General features: G+C 38.6%; 2 protein-coding genes across 2 annotated transcripts in view; one reads left to right on the top strand and one right to left on the bottom strand.

Moving 5' to 3' along the window:
- LOC136250065 (tRNA-splicing endonuclease subunit Sen34-like) overlaps nucleotides 1–8178 on the bottom strand; it is an 8513-nt gene extending 335 nt beyond the window's left edge. The window contains exons 1-5 of the mRNA XM_066042225.1: nucleotides 8087–8178; nucleotides 7900–8037; nucleotides 666–776; nucleotides 578–621; nucleotides 435–528 (exon numbers count right to left, since the gene is read on the bottom strand). Of these exons, the coding sequence (XP_065898297.1) occupies nucleotides 435–528; nucleotides 578–621; nucleotides 666–776; nucleotides 7900–8037; nucleotides 8087–8141 (442 nt within the window). The 5' untranslated portion in view covers nucleotides 8142–8178. The remainder of the gene's footprint in view (nucleotides 1–434; nucleotides 529–577; nucleotides 622–665; nucleotides 777–7899; nucleotides 8038–8086) is intronic.
- LOC136250041 (zygotic DNA replication licensing factor mcm3-like) lies at nucleotides 8140–17600 on the top strand. The gene is made up of 22 exons (XM_066042197.1): nucleotides 8140–8278; nucleotides 8326–8438; nucleotides 8488–8696; nucleotides 8810–8940; nucleotides 8989–9147; nucleotides 9195–9383; nucleotides 9436–9569; nucleotides 10548–10604; nucleotides 10654–10751; nucleotides 10842–10915; nucleotides 10964–11098; nucleotides 11151–11240; nucleotides 12279–12363; nucleotides 12500–12626; nucleotides 13464–13524; nucleotides 13824–13913; nucleotides 14022–14111; nucleotides 15616–15666; nucleotides 16109–16182; nucleotides 16489–16553; nucleotides 16603–16720; nucleotides 17305–17600. The coding sequence occupies exons 1-22, from the start codon at nucleotides 8216–8218 to the stop codon at nucleotides 17501–17503; spliced, it is 2412 nt and encodes an 803-aa protein (XP_065898269.1). The 5' UTR covers nucleotides 8140–8215; the 3' UTR covers nucleotides 17504–17600.

Here is a 17600-nt window from a genome sequence, read left to right as displayed (position 1 = left end):
ATAACTACGTAGCTACACATAAGATCAAGATAAGATTAAGTTTTAAATTTTAAGCCTTTAGTTTTACAGACTTTTCCTAAACATCATCCTATACTATTGCCTCCTCCCAATTTGCTTTTTACTGCAAATGTCAATACACTACCCACTGTACATCAGCTCCACTTGTGAGATATTCAATATAGATAGTTCAATAGATTTTCTACATGTGTGATTGGCCATTGCCTGGCAAGTTCCATTAGCGGCCACTTAGATTGTAGCTATATTGAAAATTTGATCACTCTTCAAACAATTATACACAATATTACTACCAGGATAAACAAGATAGTAAGTCCACTGCATAGTCTAGTGTTACTAGTCCATGCAAAATATTCTTAAAGGGTTCTGCGAGCTATAGTCTTATCAACACAGTACCAAAACACAGGATTTATTATTACCAGGGTAAACAAGGTAGTCTCCGCCATATTTGAGTCCTGCAGTGAGATAATATCCTTTAGTCCACAGGTCCCTGAACACTTTGTAGTGTAACTCCTGAAGGGAAGGAGTGTTAGCTGTGTCATCACTACAGTATATGTCTCACTTCTTGAGGTGTTTGTGGAAATGACCACCTTACAACTCTATCAACTATGGGATGATAATTATATTGACCACAGTCAACAATTATCCACCTGTGGCATGATCATCAGTAGACATCTTAAGCTTCTTCTCCACCACTCCTTCCTCTGTGGAGTGGATATTTGGTAAAGGTGGACGTTGTGCTTCATGCAGCCGTAACACACCTGAGAACACATGACACAACATAAACACAAAGCAACACGTAGCAGATTACAAACTTGGGTCTCATGTATGTATCATACTAAAACAATATAGAATGTGTTTAGGATGATAGCCAACCGATGTGATGTGCTACTTAGGTTGTTGTGGACAGCCACATTTGGTTATACTTGTTGCCGACACCCGACACTTTAGCAGCTATCACCATTGTCACCAGCTACTAGCAAATCAGGAAACACTACACTCACAGCTTGGGTTGTGACACATTATCATTCTAGTAATACCATGTGCGATAAGTACAAGCTGTGCTCAGTCGAAAGGTTTGACACCAGATACCTCATTATAGAGCTGGTGGGGCTCATCTAGAACTCTATGGGTATCATACTGTGATACTTGCTTATGTTATTGTCCATGATATTGTGAATAGTGTTTAGTTGTACGATAAAACATGGAAGTAAAGGATGCTGTCACAGTATAAACATTATACTGTATCAACTTCAAGGTAAGTGTTAAAATCACAATATATTCTACATGGCAATATGGTTTTGATTGTGACATCATTCAGCTCATGTGATCCTCCCAATCTATTTATTTACTAACCTCAATTAACAGTTGTGTGGTGTACAATACACTTGACTATACAGCATGGAAAGGCAGTTGGTGATCTTTCTGGCATACAAAAATGATTATCTTGTGTTTTGTCGGACATCATTTTGCACCAAAGTGTTGCCAATACCATTTTACTGACAATTCTTCCGTAAGAAGCACAAAATTGCACACAAGTAACCATAACACAAAAATGGAAAATGAAAAGGGAATGAAACACGATGATATATACTTTCCTATTTCCATTTCCTGGATTACAAATACTATGTACCTTAATGGGGTCAGCTTGTGTGGTAGCTACGTATTAGGTATAATCGCTATTGATGGTAAAAACTGATTGTGTTCCCATATCATTTTACTGACATGCAATTAGTCCATAAGAGATTGTCTCAAGCCATCACGTCTCTATTTATATTGTATATATGTCAGGAAATATCCCCAACCACCATTCTATACTGTAGAAAACACAACACACAAAATTTCTATCATTGTTAGATACATTATCATTCTAACCTCCCTTACTTACTTATATTCTAATGAATTGGTGGAAAAGGATCACACGTGAGTTGGCTGTCTCATAACCATGTTACTTGTAGTGATTACAATTTCTTCAGTTAAAATAGGGCTTTGCAATAAAAAAACCTATATATCGATAAGTTTCGATAACAAAAACCATTTTATCACGATAAACAATTATCTCGATAGTCATAGAGTACTTATACAAGCACAGTGTAATAATAATATAATAATTATTTAAGGCTAGTATCTCTTGCACTTTTCAGCACAGCTGATTGTGACCTTACTCATATAAGAATACCATCTGCCTGCTTTAATACACAACAGTCTACAGAGATTTACTATTATAGAAAATTCATTATCTTTATCATGATGATGACAGATATCATGATAATTATGTTATCGTTACTATCGCCCTAGTTAAAAATATATCAAGTGAAAATAGCCAATCACTCTAAGAACATACTGGCCAACTTAAAATATGTTGGTTGATTTTATGTAAGTTCCTTTCAATTTTAATATTACACTGATATCCAAACATGCAAAACCCTGTAAACATTAAATTGCATAAGGGCTTTGATGTTCTTTCAACCACTTTTAAATACCTTGTCAGGAAACAGCAATCCTTTGATTTTTATTGTAGATTTGTGATATCATAATATTACACTGTATAACCGGCACTTTTTCAAGGAGAAATTTTGTAGGATTGCAGATATTTGTGAAAACTCCCCATCCCCTTGAAATCTGCGGCTCAATCAGATTGTTTGAGTATCCCAAAGAAGTAAAAATTCCGTGAGAATTACCTGTTATAATGAATGTGCAGAAGTACAATAATAAACTATCACAGCGGTTCAGCTGCAGGTGAGTTATGCTACAAGTCATATAGACTATCCCAGCTTGAAATGGTGTGTCAAACCACTCAACTGATTATCAAGTCTTGTACTAGTTACACCTGATACTGTCATTAACATGATAATGAAGGATCATTAGTGTACTGCAAGTTAGGAATAATCTTGTCTTGTAGCTACAACCTACGCTGACATTGTTGCCTTAAATTGTTGACTTCTTGTCCATATAATGGATAGGTGTGAAAACTATCCTGGGGTAGTGTTTCCAGGCTGGTGACACTGGGAGATGTAGCAATGATGATTGAACTAGCTGCTAAAATGTTGGCTGTGACCAAATATGGCAATATCAGTTACTTAAATATTATTGTAATCGAGACACAATATGTATGTGGTTGTGACATGTAGTGATCTTGAAGCTGATTATTTTTGCAGGTATATAATTTCCAGACTTACCAATCTTGCAAATATAGCTAAGTGTTATGTAGCTACAAGACCAGTAGTGAATAAATCACCAGTTAGTGGTACATTAGCAAGCTATACACAAAAATAATGTCCCATATAAATTTTTGGCTATGCGGTACTTCTACTAACCATTTAATCCACTAGCACATGATGTTGGAGAGCAATAACAATTGTGACCAGATCTGTGAAAAGGGATCTTACAGCCTTTCCAAGTTTCCAAGTTTGACTAATCATAACTCTTCATGTCTTTAACCTATCACCTTCAAGTTACACCAAGTAATAGTGGTATGTTATAAATGTGACCACATTTCAAGCTAGTACCTTGTTTACAAGTCAAGGTATGGGTTGCCAGTTGAAAAGGTTATAAACCCTTTCGCAGATCTGGTCACCAATTGAGTCTGAAAATATTCTGCATTGAAGGATGGCTATCATTATAGCTAATGAGTATCAATGGGAATATGTTCGGACTACCATATTTATTAGTCACCGCTTTCACACCTCACAGAAAAGAAAAAGTGACCTACCATATATTTTTGTGGTTGAACGCTACACAATGCTACACAATCAAATATGTGCATGCTTTAAAATTAGCACTACCTTTGAATAAATGCTGATGCTATAGTTTGAATTGATATAGCTACAGGTGTCCTAGGGAGTTAGCTACTCACCTTGATGGCAGAAAGGAGACGTACAGTACATCATTGAGTATCATATTGTACACAAAAGAGCTAGCTATTGTCAATACACATCCATTTTACCCTGTTCTCTGCAATTTATTTTAAATGACATTGCCATGGAAATAGCCTTTATTTGTGAGGGGCCATAGGAAAAGGGACATATGAATTTGAGTTATGCTAATCAAAGAATTACCAGCTATTCGTATTTCAAATTTCTCAATGGCCATAACTATTCAGTGGACTGGACTACTGTGACATTATAGTTGAGTCTTGCTAGTTAGGACCCACTACAAGATGCTGAATACTATCAGTGGAAAATGGGAAAACTGTCTATTAATAATTTAGCTACTGTTTGTTATACTGCTATACAGCACTTACTCTAATGCTGCAGGGTCTGTGACAGTTAGCCAGTGATAAACTTGCCAGTTGATGATATCCTTCAAGATATCCTTAGAGCATGAACTTCAGTAGCAAGCTAGTTGTTTGCATGATTTCAGACTTCTATTTCAGTACAGGGGCTTACCAATTAGAGATTTTTCAGTGAGGGTGCTTATAATTGAAAAACCCCTGCACTGAAAACATATCTGACCACGCAAGACTTTGATAAGGATATCATGCATTCCTAATTGCAGCATTACTAGTAAAGTGGCATAACAAACAGCTGCAGTAGCAAGATTTTTAAAGTTTTTGCAATAATCATATTCAGCATTTAATAGTGTGTTGCAGCTTTCCTAAGGGCCCCTAACTAGTGAGACTTAGTAAATTCAATTATAAAATGTACAAAAAACTAAAATATGACTTCAAACTCCATGATCCCTACTCAAATGAGGCTATTCCTCTTTGTTAGGTGATGTTTTGCACAAGAAGTACCCCTGCAAAACCAATCCCTGAAATTACAAATGATTGTCAGCCTAAGAAGCCATAACTGCACACCCACAAATCAACTCTGACACAGCGGAGAAAAAAATGGGACACAAGGACATGTTGTAACTGCTGTGGTAGGCAAAAAGGCACATCTCGGGCCTAATAACTGTAAAGAAATCAAGCTTGCAGATTCAGTTAAAATAAATAAATAAATATATATATATATATATATATATATATATATATATATATATATATATATATATATAAACAAATATCTTCCTATATAGTAGTAGCATACTGTATACTCACCACGTTACAGTTTAGAGTTTATTAAGCAATAAACGCTGTGGGTTGCCGCATCAAAGATTAATTAACCAAGTGTATACGATATACCTAGAATTATAAATTGAGAGCTTTGTTAATATTGCTTTAGAGTAAGCTGTTTGTGAGAACTGTGGAATTTATTTGGGGAACTACCTGGGGCAGTTGAGTTGATGAACCACCTACAACAGTAGTTACAACAAATCACTCTAATAGAGCAGTCGCACTATGTAAACACAAATTCTACATTTTTAAAATTATAGTATTATCACATTATTGTCCACTCAAATTCTGTAAAAAAAAATTAATGAACGATTATTTTTGAACGATTATTACATGATAATTGCCAATTTCAATTATCACTAGTTGATGAAACGTCGATTACTGCCAACAAAACAATTCTGATTATCACAATAACTGAATAGTTGCCCATCCCTAGTGCAAAGGTAGTATTTTTTTGTTTAGCAGATTTGTTGCTTGGCTGTCCATGAAAGTGTCATCCTCAAAAATGAATGATTATCAGGATTGGCTCTATGCAATGGTAACCCTCAAACATTAAACTGTGAAATCCAGAAAATTGTGGAAATTACGTGCCTACATATTATATGGTAGCTTGCGGTCAACTGTTCCCAATCTGTGAAACTTCAGAGTAGCTATACATTTATTGCACTAAACTTGACATTTTGCAACATTTGTCATAAACAGTCACTTGCCTGCACCATGCGTTCCCTCGTGTCTAATTAAGAATCCAGACTAAAATAATCATGTCATACTTAGAATACATCAGTTTACGGAATAATGGAATTGTCTAGTTGACAAAAAAAACAAACATGCAGGTGGTGGACGGGAAACAGGAAATCAAGTTGGAGTGGCCTAATATCTTTGAATAACTAATGTAACTGTAGAAGAACTTAAATCAGTAAGTTTGTTATTCGTTTTTGTAAATTAGTGCGATGACCTTTAGGGCATTGTTAATTACATAATACACAAATATTTATACAAGTATAAGAAAAAATTAGGAATTTTAATTTAGAGTAGGGACAGTGTTTAGTGCTACAATAAAAAGTACTGAAACAAGCTGGATCGGAGTAGTCGTAATGTCCAAATACTGTAAAATAATAAGAAGTGAATATCCCTACTGTATTACACTCAATGCACAGTAGCACTTCTTATTGTTTTGACATTACGTACTACTCTGATCCAGTTTGTTTCAGTACTTTTTATTGCAGCACTATACACTGTCCCTACTCTACTTCCAAATTTTTTCTTATACTTGTTTGTGAAGTTTTTTATAAGCTCATGACCACTAAATAGCCTGCTTTTCACAAAACTAGTCACAATATTTTAAAAGAGTTAATCACAGCACTATTATACTAGATTATGACTCATACAATAACAACTGATCAGTGGGCGTGGCTCTACATAAGCTGCAGACAATAATGGATGTGGATTTGTGCATAATTACAGACTGATGAATGGGCGTGGCTACCATATGTCTACAGACAGTAATTTATGTAAGTAGGTGTGGCTCACGAAAGAAGCAGGGCTACGCTATGACGTGTGGTAACATGTCCACATTTAATTTAGCACGTGGGGTCAGACCCGAATAATCTGTAAAGTGGGACCTGGATGACCCGACTCGGCTTAACATTGTTAATAAATAAGCTATACTTATTGACTTACACATTGCTATTTAGCTCGCCGCGAGTTGCTCTCACTGATCGATATCAACAGCGAGCCATGTACGCGTGTGTTTAAATAGTTTGGTGCAACGACCATGTGTATTCGAATAGTTTGATGCAATATACACTGGTAGATGGAAGCCATACTGTAGTCTATTAACACTCAGCGGTAGAACCTTGACTGATGGCCATGGTAAAGAAGGATAAAAGGTAAGACAATAGCGCAAGCATTGTATGTTTATCAATATACCAAAGGTTTTTTCTTAAGCAAGCTAGAAATGTTTCTGTGAAAGAATTAGGGCTGTAGCTGTAGCCAGTTTTCTGCTACGCTTGACTGAAGGCATCAGGCAGGTAGGCAGGCAGGCAGGCAGGCAGGCAGGCAGGCAGGCAGGCAGGCAGGCAGGCAGGCAGGCAGGCAGGCAGGCAGGCAGGCAGGCAGGCAGGCAGGCAGGCAGGCAGGCAGGCAGGCAGGCAGGCAGGCAGGCAGGCAGGCAGGCAGGCAGGCAGGCGGGCAGGCAGGCAGGCAGGCAGCAGAAAATTCCATTGAATAATTTTTAAAAAATTCTGTAGCAACTTGACGGAAATGCGATCTGAAGACACTTTTGGGCTTGGTATTACCCAACCAATACTGTCATGTCATTGTAAAGAAAAATTGCAGCAGGTTTTTGGTATCACGGATCGCCCCCACACCTTTGATGTCCCTACTATACAGTACTATTGTACTGTATGATAAATTTGTGCTATAGAGATATTCCATCTCCATAACAACCATTTTCGGTCGGCCATATTGTTGTGCAGATTTGTCGAACTTGTGCACACGGGGTCTACGGAGAAGGTTAAAATTAGGTGCTGCGCGTGTTCCGAACACAACAAATGGAAAAAACCATGGTGGATGGACATCATATAAGGTTAGTACTAACATATATAACAGAGAGGCTAACCTGTAAAGCGGCTCAAAAATTCCCCATACAATGCTCGATACAGTTGCACAACAATATGGCTGACATACGGTATAATAATCAAGGAATTACGGTGCCTATTTTTGTTACTATGGAGATGGAATATCTCTATACCTGTGCAGAACGAGGTACATGAAAATGCTTGTTCAATATGGGAACACCCTAATACAACAGTCATACACATAATCACCTTGTTCCAACAGTAGGGTGGTCTCTTCAGGCATCAGTTCTAATGGTAGCCCAAGCCACACATCTTGGCGGGGTTTGCACGGTAATGCGCCAACATAGTTACCAACGATCCGATGATCTTTCCTTAGCTTGTATGCATCTACACTAGTACAGCAGATCAGGGACACATCATACACATGATTACTAACCTTCAGCGTTCCATATTAACACTCTGTTCTCGTCCACCACTCGACCAACTATCATATCGATTGTGGGTCTAGGTTAAAGGAGGTGTGTGCTCACGAGATAACACGCGCAATAGCCCGCCAAAATCCGGCATGGACGAGGACCAGGAGATACGCGAGTTCCAGCGAGAATATCTGGAGTTCCTCGATGATAAGGTGAAATTTAGTAGTTTTTGTCATCATGCTTCAACTATTCCTTGTAGGATGATCAAGGTTTATACGATAACAAGATACGCGACATCATTCGAGAGAATCAAGTCCGGCTAGTTGTCAACATTAATGACTTGAGGAAGAAAAACGCGCGAAGAGCTACCAAGTACGTTATCCATTATATGAACAACGCTAAAGACTGATTTCCGCTGTAGGCTTCTACAGGATGCTGTACCAGAGTTGGTCGCCTTCCAGCGAGCACTTCGTGACTGTGTGTTGAGCATTGATGCGACCTACGGCAAAGAAGTTGAGGAGCTTCATGTTGGGCTGGAAGGAAGTTTTGGCTCCAAGCATGTGACCCCTCGATCATTATCAGCTGCACATCTTGGATCTATGGTTTGTGTAGAAGGAATTGTGACCAAATGTGAGTTTGTGCGTGAGTGTGTGTGTGTTTGCGTGTGTACTTGCATGCACATGTGTGAGTGTGTACGTGTGTGGTTCACATGAAGTCATTAGATTTTATAATTATCATTACAGGTTCCATGGTTAATCCCAAAGTGGTGAAAAGTGTCCATTATTGTCCAGCTACAAGTAAGACGATAGAGCGCAAGTACTCAGACCTCACTTCGCTGGAGAGCTTCCCCACTAGTGCTGCCTATCCCACTAAGGTACTTTATGTGATGTCACTGAACATCAATGAGTTGATTACATCATAGGACGAGGATGGAAATCCCCTAGAGACAGAATACGGCTTGTCAGTGTTCAAAGATCACCAGACCTTTGTCGTTCAGGAGATGCCAGAGCGAGCACCAGCTGGCCAATTGCCTCGCTCAATTGAGGTGATCACTGATGATGACTTGGTGGATAGCTGCAAGGTGAATCCTGTAATCAAATATTATATAATGATATCCTTTGTTTTTAGCCAGGAGATAGAGTGCAAGTAGTGGGCGTTTACCGCTGCTTGCCTTTCAAGAAAGGCGGCTACACATCAGGCTCATTCCGTACTGTAGTGATTGCTAACAATATCATAGCATTGAGTAAAGAGGTGGCTCCACATTTCACTGCAAAAGACGTCACACAGATTAAGAGATTTTGTAGGAAGAGGAAATTTGTGAGTAGTCCTGTTGATCTGTCATGGTGTAGTAGCGACCTGTCATCTCCAGGGTAACCCAGTGGATTTGTTGACCAAGTCACTAGCTCCATCAATTCATGGTCATGAGCACATCAAGTTGGCCATTTTGTGTATGTTGTTGGGAGGAGTTGAAAAAGTGTTAGAAAATGGAACAAGACTGAGAGGGTAAGCCAGTGTGCAGTTATGTTGTATGGTAGTGCTAAATAGTAGAGATCAGGAAGATTTCCAAAACAGACATTAACCTTTTGGCAATTACCGTTAAAGATGCTTCTGATAAAATTCTAGTTTTATTGAATTTTCAATGACTGATACCATCAGACAAGCAAAACTCAACAGTTAAATGCTATGGGTGCAAATTTCTCACCGTTTGAGACAAGGGCTGTAATGCACACATGTATTGGTAGTATGGTGTATAGTCTATTCTGTACTGTGTGATTGGATTCCAAGAGCTCATAAGGATTCTGATGATGCCTGATAATACAGTGGAACCTCAGTTATCTGGACTCCACTTGTCCGGATTCTCCGTTAACTGAACTATGGAAATGACTGCTTTAGTAGAGTAGTGACTGTTCTATTAGGGTAGTTGCATATTACTAAAAATGTTCTTCTGCTATTGTACAATACTCTAGTAGAAATGCAGTCCATAGAAAAGCCTGGGTCTCTTGCAGTGTATAAGCCAATCATGACCACCTGAAAAGCTCTTTAGCTCTTTAGCTCTTGCGGTTGCTGTTGACAAGCTATTTTTGGTAAGCGTTGTTCTACAATTTAAACTGATTGAAGTAGTGCATCAGTGTGATTGGCTCTGCCAACATTGTGTCATGGAATGTGTGCAACATTGATCTGCTCCTACTCACACAAAAACACATTACAATACTAGCCGTGTGTTCTATTAGAGTATATAGCTGACCAGAGAACTGTAGGCCATTATGCTGTAAGGTAAAACCTCTGTGTTAAGGGTACCCTTGGTGAGAATATGGACGTGGTCCCAAAGTATTCCTTTGCATGTAAATTAACTGACCTAGTAAATTAGGACAATAATATAATCAGAACACTAGCGGTTGGTCCTCATTTCTAGGTGTCCTTACTTATTCTCCACTGTACTACAAAACATTGTCAGACACATTAACATTCTTGTTGCTGTAGTGATATAAACATATTGTTGATTGGAGACCCTTCAACTGCCAAGTCACAAATGTTACGGTAAGAGTGTGTGTCTGTGTGTATGTGTGTCACTCTTATCTGTCACTAGTTATGTTCTCAACACTGCCCCTCGTGCTGTTACGACAACCGGTAGGGGGTCAACAGGTGTTGGTCTAACTGCTGCAGTGACAACTGATACAGAAACAAGTTCGTATGTGTAGTGATTTTGTCACTGCAACAAAGTGGTGACTGTGACACACTGATGTGTCACTATCCCACTCCTTTTATTTTCACTAGACGAGCGTCAATTAGAAGCAGGAGCCATGGTGCTAGCTGATCGTGGTGTAGTATGTATTGACGAGTTTGATAAGGTATGCATTACATGGGAATAGTTATTGTTGCTATCACCGTGGTAACAGATGAGTGACTTAGACAGGACAGCAATTCACGAGGTGATGGAACAAGGGCGGGTTACCATAGCAAAGGCAGGGATACATGCCAAACTCAATGCTCGTTGTTCAGTATTGGCAGCTGCTAACCCTGTATATGGACGGGTAAGTGTGATGATGTCATACAATCCATGTGACTTATTGCAACCTGGTCTAGTACGATGAGTACAAGAACCCGATGGATAATATTGGCATGCAGGACTCCCTGTTATCTCGATTTGACCTCATCTTCATTGTATTGGACGAGGTGAGTGACCATACCAAATTTCAGATAAATGAGGACCTACTATGAAGTGGTTAGGCTACAGGATTCACAGTTAAAATATACGGTGGAGAAACAATTACCTAAAATGACTGTTCAATTAGAATATTTTGATAAAAATTAATGGTATGCATAACTTGCTGTTGTCACCCTTTGCGTTCCATTTGCCATCTCTGACAGTGCAAGGTGTCAATTCACAATAACACGTGCCATGGCTTCCCTGTCTTTTATATGGGAATCATTTGCATAATGACTGGATTTATTGCAGAGGTTGTTCCTTCATTTGTAATACAGTGTAATGGACTGAACATAGAAGCATAATGGCTACTTTGCTATTTCAGTAAAGTCTGGTGTTAGTCTTTTGATGTGGTATGCATGTGTCACCAGTCATAATAATTATTATATTACAAAAAGGTAAACAAACTAAAATTATTTATTCTAAGTAAGGATTTACAGCACAAGCGCTGACAACTGGTCCTACAGCCTGGTTAAAGTTGTTACATAAAGACAAAAAATCCATGAATGGATCTGGGCAGCCTTGAACCTGCAGCCATCTAATGAACGCTCAGTCACTTACAGGAGCCTGCAAGACATTTTTTCCTTGTCAATTTCAAGTATATGTATCCATAGGAACTCTAGAGAGTGACTTATTATCTCTCAAAGTACCCCATGTGAAACCAAATTTATGTAATAAGGCTTTACAGCACAAGTGCTGAAGGTCTGTAATTTTAGGAAGGTTGTCTACATCTGAGGTGGACATTATCCCTACCTCCATCATGGTACAGGGATTAATTAAATGTCAAATAGTATTATCTTCAGGTGTAGGTGACCTCCTTTGTTCCACTACTTTTTATTACTATGATCCCTAATGCAATTTTTCCTTATACTTGTTTTGATTTATTTGATAAATTATGAGTGTGCTTGTGTACTATCATTGTACTAACACCCTTCCGTTCATAATTTTAACACCCTTCCATTCATAATTTGTAGATGTTGTGGTTAATTAATTGTTTCACTCAACAGATGGACCCTGAGAGAGACAAGCGTATTTCAGATCATGTGCTCCGCATGCACCGCTATAGAAACCCTGGAGAACAAGATGGAGAAGGTACATATACCAAAACGACTGTTCTATTAGAGTAGTTGAATAGTGATGTGTACATGTAGTTGTTCTATAAGAATAACTTTGCAAGTTCTTGTGTCAATTTGACATACTAAGTTGAGTTATCCTCATCCCTATATAGCACTACCCCTTGGTATCCTTGGTGACCTGGCGATGCAGGGGGCAGCAGCTGAGGACAAGGATGATGCCCAAGAGGAGACGCCAATATTTGAAGAGCACCATAGTCTTCTCCATGGTGACAATAAGAAGTGAGTAATTATTGACTAGTTCTAGGGGTAGAGCTGGGCAATATTTCAATATATCGCGATATTGAACTACACAATATATCGTATCGAGGTAAATTATAGAGCCACAATGATGTCGTCTAGACAATATAATTGCCTATATCGCCTAATTACATCTGGTTAGCGGTTGTGTTTCCTGCACTTGCTATATACCTACAAGGAAAGGCAATATGATTATGGGCAAATTCCAGCTGTTGTCTGGCACCATTCACATTCTATGATATAATATGATGCAATAATGTGTTATGTAATGTTACTAGTCACAAATTTATTTATAGTCAATATTTAATCATATTGTGAATATAAACTTGTCAATAGCAGTATCGCCCAGGACTATCTAGGGTTATGTCTCAAACCATATTTAGCCAGAAATTTTTGAGGGACCGATTTCTTTAATTACATTGCACAAAATTATTACCTACAAAAATAGCAAATTAATGCTTTTCTGAATCCTTGCTCCAGCTTGTGTCCAAAATTTTTCCCAGTTGTGTAGCTACCATTAAGACAACTGTAAAAATAGGAAACTGAAGAGCATACCACTGCTAAAGACTGAAACACTCTAATAGAGCAGTCAGAGATTCTACAGAACAATGTCAGTGATTCTGATAGTGTGCCTCACCTTCTGGCTATGCCCTTGGTATGTGTACATGTAACATAAAGACTTGTGAGGCTGTAAGCTTCTTCAAGCTGTTACAAGGCTTGTAGTGTTGTAAGGGACCAAAATCTTTAACCTTATTTATTCAGAGAGTTTGTTAAGAGAAGTATTGACTGTATTTAATATGATTGCGTTTCTTCACACAGAGATAAAGTACTGTCCATGCAGTTCATGAAGAAATATATTCATGTGGCAAAGCTGATCAAGGTAAAGCCATATTATAGTGGTGTATGAGGCATACTATTGTAGTGTGTCTTATCTATAATGTTGAACGACAAGTTAACTAGGGTTAATGGTGAAATCATTAGGATAGTGGTAGTGACTTGATGTAATCATGTGATGATGTCATTTAAAGGGTGTGTTTGTGTGCATGTCAATTTCATACTTTGTTTAGTTTTGTGTGTAATTGTAATGTGTCCCTCCGGGCAAGGAAGAACGGCTGTAGCTGATTGCTCGGAGGTTGAATATATAAATCAAATCAAATCAATGTAATGTCATCACCATAGCCACAACTGACACGTGATGCCTGTGATGTGATCAGTACAGAGTATGCCAAACTACGAGCACAAGAGACCACTGGAACTGATAAGGCAAAGGTGTGTGTGCGTGTGCGTGCGTGTGTGTGCTTGTACTGAGATATGCGCATGATTTATGACATCACTATGTGTTGTGCGTTACTAGTTCTGTCATATATACACACACAGACTCAGCCGGTCACAGCACGTACACTGGAGACCATGATAAGATTGTCCACAGCTCATGCTCGAGCTAGAATGAGTAAAACCGTTGAACTGGTAAGTGTGAGATGTATAAGTGCTAAGGAAGTTTAATTGTGCACTAACAGAGTTCCTGGTACTACAGTATTAGTAATAAACTACTAGGGTTTGTCCCTTAGTTGCACACAGTATCCCAACAGTCAATAAAAGGTAAACTTGTCATCACCTACATGTTTGCTATGGTGTGTACTGCAAACATGTAATTAGGCCTGTCCCATGTCAGTAAAACAGAGAGACCTTTCAACACATGTACCTGTAGCTTCTGTACAAGTGCTACAGTGGAACTGGCAATTGGGAACAGTATTTTTATACTCTCCTGTGTGGGAGAGTATATTGTAATCGTACAGTTTGTTGTTAGTTGGCTTCTTTTGTACTGCTAGTGATATTTTTTGGAGCCATGGTCACGTCATTTTGGAAGAACTATTCCTTCCTATTCTTTTATTTCACATATAAAGATTTTCGTTTTGGCAAAGATTAGTGTGGGTTATGGATGGGACTGTGGCACCCTGTAACTTCTCTACTTGCAATCCACACACTACACCCATGACTTGGTAGCTCTTTCAGGCAAACAAAAGTTGTTAGACCTCCCAAGCATGGTTTGATCTGTACCGTTGAGGGGCTATTCAGCTCTAAAGGTGCAAACTATAGTATGTTCACGTTGAGCTGAACCCTGAAAAACAGCTAAAAATTAAAAGTGGATTTTTTTCTCAACAGAGTTAACATTTCAGCCAACCAGATGATTATTGGTAACAGCAAAGGTGTCAACAACAGACATGTACGGTTTGGCTCCATTACAAGTTCGGGAAAGGGCTGTAATGGGCACTGTGCGTATATGGCTTCCCCATAGGTAATGTATCGTGAAAATTTTGATTGGCCGTAAATATTATGTCAAACGTTGGAACAAAAAGATTTTGAAATATTTTTAGCGGGTCAAGCAGTACTACAAATGAGCCAAATTTCAAGATCGTGTGTAATTGCATCCATGAGTTATTAAATGTTTTTGAGGATTCAGCTCAACGTGAACATACTATAATGGTTATATAATAGTACTCACAAATGACTCTTGGAGAAGTGAAATTGGCTGCTGTTGTTGACATATAGCTAGTGAAACTGTGACCACATATGCAGATTCAGTGTGTATTAGTTTTGATGTGATTCAGTTTGCAAATATACTTTGCCTAGGGGAAATTTTCTCAAGTACTAAGAACAGTGACATCTATTTAGAGCCCCTTGGATGACGTGGGCTTGACTACCCATAGTTTATTATCTCAGCCTTGGTAATGTAAGTTTTAGGCATATCATCCTGTGATCTCTAAATAGCGTAGAAATTTTGTTGGCTCATTTTAACTAATACATAACAGTGTTACTAAGGTGCCAGAAAAACATATTCAGCTGTTTTCTGACAATTCATGAATATGCCTAGTTGGTGTACAATACCTATTATCTGTTTGTACATACAGAGTGTCACTAAACGTGTTATCCAGGAAGGTATATTATAGTGGTCACATGACATATTATATAGGAAGATGCAGAAGCAGCTATTGACCTCATCAATTATGCTTACTTCAAGAAGGTCAGTATTATTCATCACCTGACCTCGTGTACATAATGCATATGTGTGTGTGTGTGTGTGCAGTCTAGTGTATATAATAGTGTTAATGTGTGAGTAGTGCCATCTGTGGCTTATTACAACTGATCACATGTTCATGGTTGACTTTCTAATGGTTTCTCCTCTCCTGCTGAAAGTTTAGTTTGGCAGAGGAGCAAACTTTCACCAAATTTTAAATGTCTATTCTGTTTAGTTAATAACAGATTCACCAAGCCTTTCCTATTGCTGTAAACTTTCCAAACGTTTCCTCCTGCTGACCTCCTTACTATTAAGAGCACCTTTATATATTGAATCAGAGGAAGGGGAAGCCTTTCTGTAACTCAGCTGTGTTGGTTGTCACATGATAGCAGGGTGTTCCCCTACTCTATATGGCTTTACTCATGTGATCACTTGTTGATGGCTTCAGGTGGTGGCCAGACCAAAGAAGAAAAGACCTACAAGTAATGACCAGCAAGAAGATGGCGGACCCAATGCTAAAAGGTAACTGAGGGTTATTACAATGACCTGGTGATTACATTGGGGGGGGGGGTCACTTTGTATACTAATGACATGTTTGTGGGTTTCAAGTTGGCTGGTTTACACAGGTGACCTTTTTACACAGTGACCATATTAGAGCAGTACATGTCATTACAAATATTCATAGATCTCCCTTCTTTCTAAGTGCTAGCATCGTGTGTTATGGCTTCTTTATAGTGTGTACACAAGATTTTATTTTATTGTTCTTACAATATTGCTGACACATGACTACTATGATTGGGTTGTTATTGTACTCATCACGTAACCTAGGAGACGGAAACAAAAGAAGTCAGATGATCCTTATGAATTCTATAGCAGTGAGGATGAGGATGAAGGTGTGTCTTCTGATTGGTCAAATTGTGGTTGATGTCATTGTCGTTGTAGGTGTTGATGACACAGCTGGTGACAAGTCAAGTGTTACCATGGATACCAGTACAGATGTAACATCATCAGCTGTCACTGGTGACACACCCTCCTCTACACAGGAGCTCACCCCAGAAAGGTGTGGTTGATTAGGGGTCAAATTAAAGGGTCAAGTTTTAAAGAAATGTATGTAGAAAAATAATATAATACTATGAGGGCTGTAGATTGTCATACACTGTAATTGTGGTGGCAAAAGGACTAGGGGAATTGTCAGAGGCAAAACAAAAAAAAAATAACTCTGAACATGCAGCCATATACAGTACTCTAATAAAACAGTCAGCTCCTGCTAAGACACAAAGCGAATCCGATGGTGTATAGGTTTTATTGATTTGAGCTTTGTCTTAATGTGCATACTGAAGCAATTAAAACATGCATAATTTTTTTTTATGTAGTGTGTATTTTTACCAGTTTATTATTTTGCAAAAACTCTCAGCAGGTCACATTTTGTATTCAACTACACAATTAATTTGGCTGCTACAAAACGATCATGAAAGGGTGTCGGTATATACAAGCTGGTGGTTGATTGATTACTATTGCCCGGAACATTCAAACTTGGCTGGTTTACAGGCAGCTGCTAGCAGTCACCCCACTGTACTATTAGTTAATGTCTCTAATTATTTCACCAATACTATAAATTAAGGCATTTTGTTATATTGTTGCTAGGTTACAAGAGTTCCGGTCAGCCCTATATGCTGTCTTCTCTTCAGAGCACTCTCAGAGTCTTGCGGTTTCACGAGTTACCGTGGCAATCAACGAGACCAACACTAGGCCATTTTCAGCGGGTGAGATAGAGACAGCATTCCAGCGAATGGAAGAAGCCAACCAGATCATGGTGTCCGAGGGAATGATATTCCTTATCTAGCCAATCAGGACACTCATAACTCTTGTAAACAACATGTATGCCATAACAAGTTTAGTGACATTTTTAAAACATCACAACAATACTGCCATGAGGTGAA

The sequence above is a fragment of the Dysidea avara genome, chromosome 3 (assembly GCF_963678975.1).
Source record: "Dysidea avara chromosome 3, odDysAvar1.4, whole genome shotgun sequence".
NCBI lineage: Eukaryota > Metazoa > Porifera > Demospongiae > Dictyoceratida > Dysideidae > Dysidea > Dysidea avara.
Note: the sequence above shows the minus strand (reverse complement) of the source record. Positions and strands in the feature narration are given on the sequence as shown.

What these genes read in the sequence shown, in the direction of transcription:
- LOC136250041 (XM_066042197.1), top strand. Translation starts at nt 8,216, where the DNA reads ATGGACGAGGACCAGGAGATACGCGAGTTCCAGCGAGAATATCTGGAG. An exon ending in AACGCGCGAAGAGCTACCAA is followed by an intron (nt 8,439 to 8,487) that starts GTACGTTATCCA and finishes TTTCCGCTGTAG; the next exon opens with GCTTCTACAGGATGCTGTAC. An exon ending in TGAGTAAAACCGTTGAACTG is followed by an intron (nt 14,112 to 15,615) that starts GTAAGTGTGAGA and finishes CATATTATATAG; the next exon opens with GAAGATGCAGAAGCAGCTAT.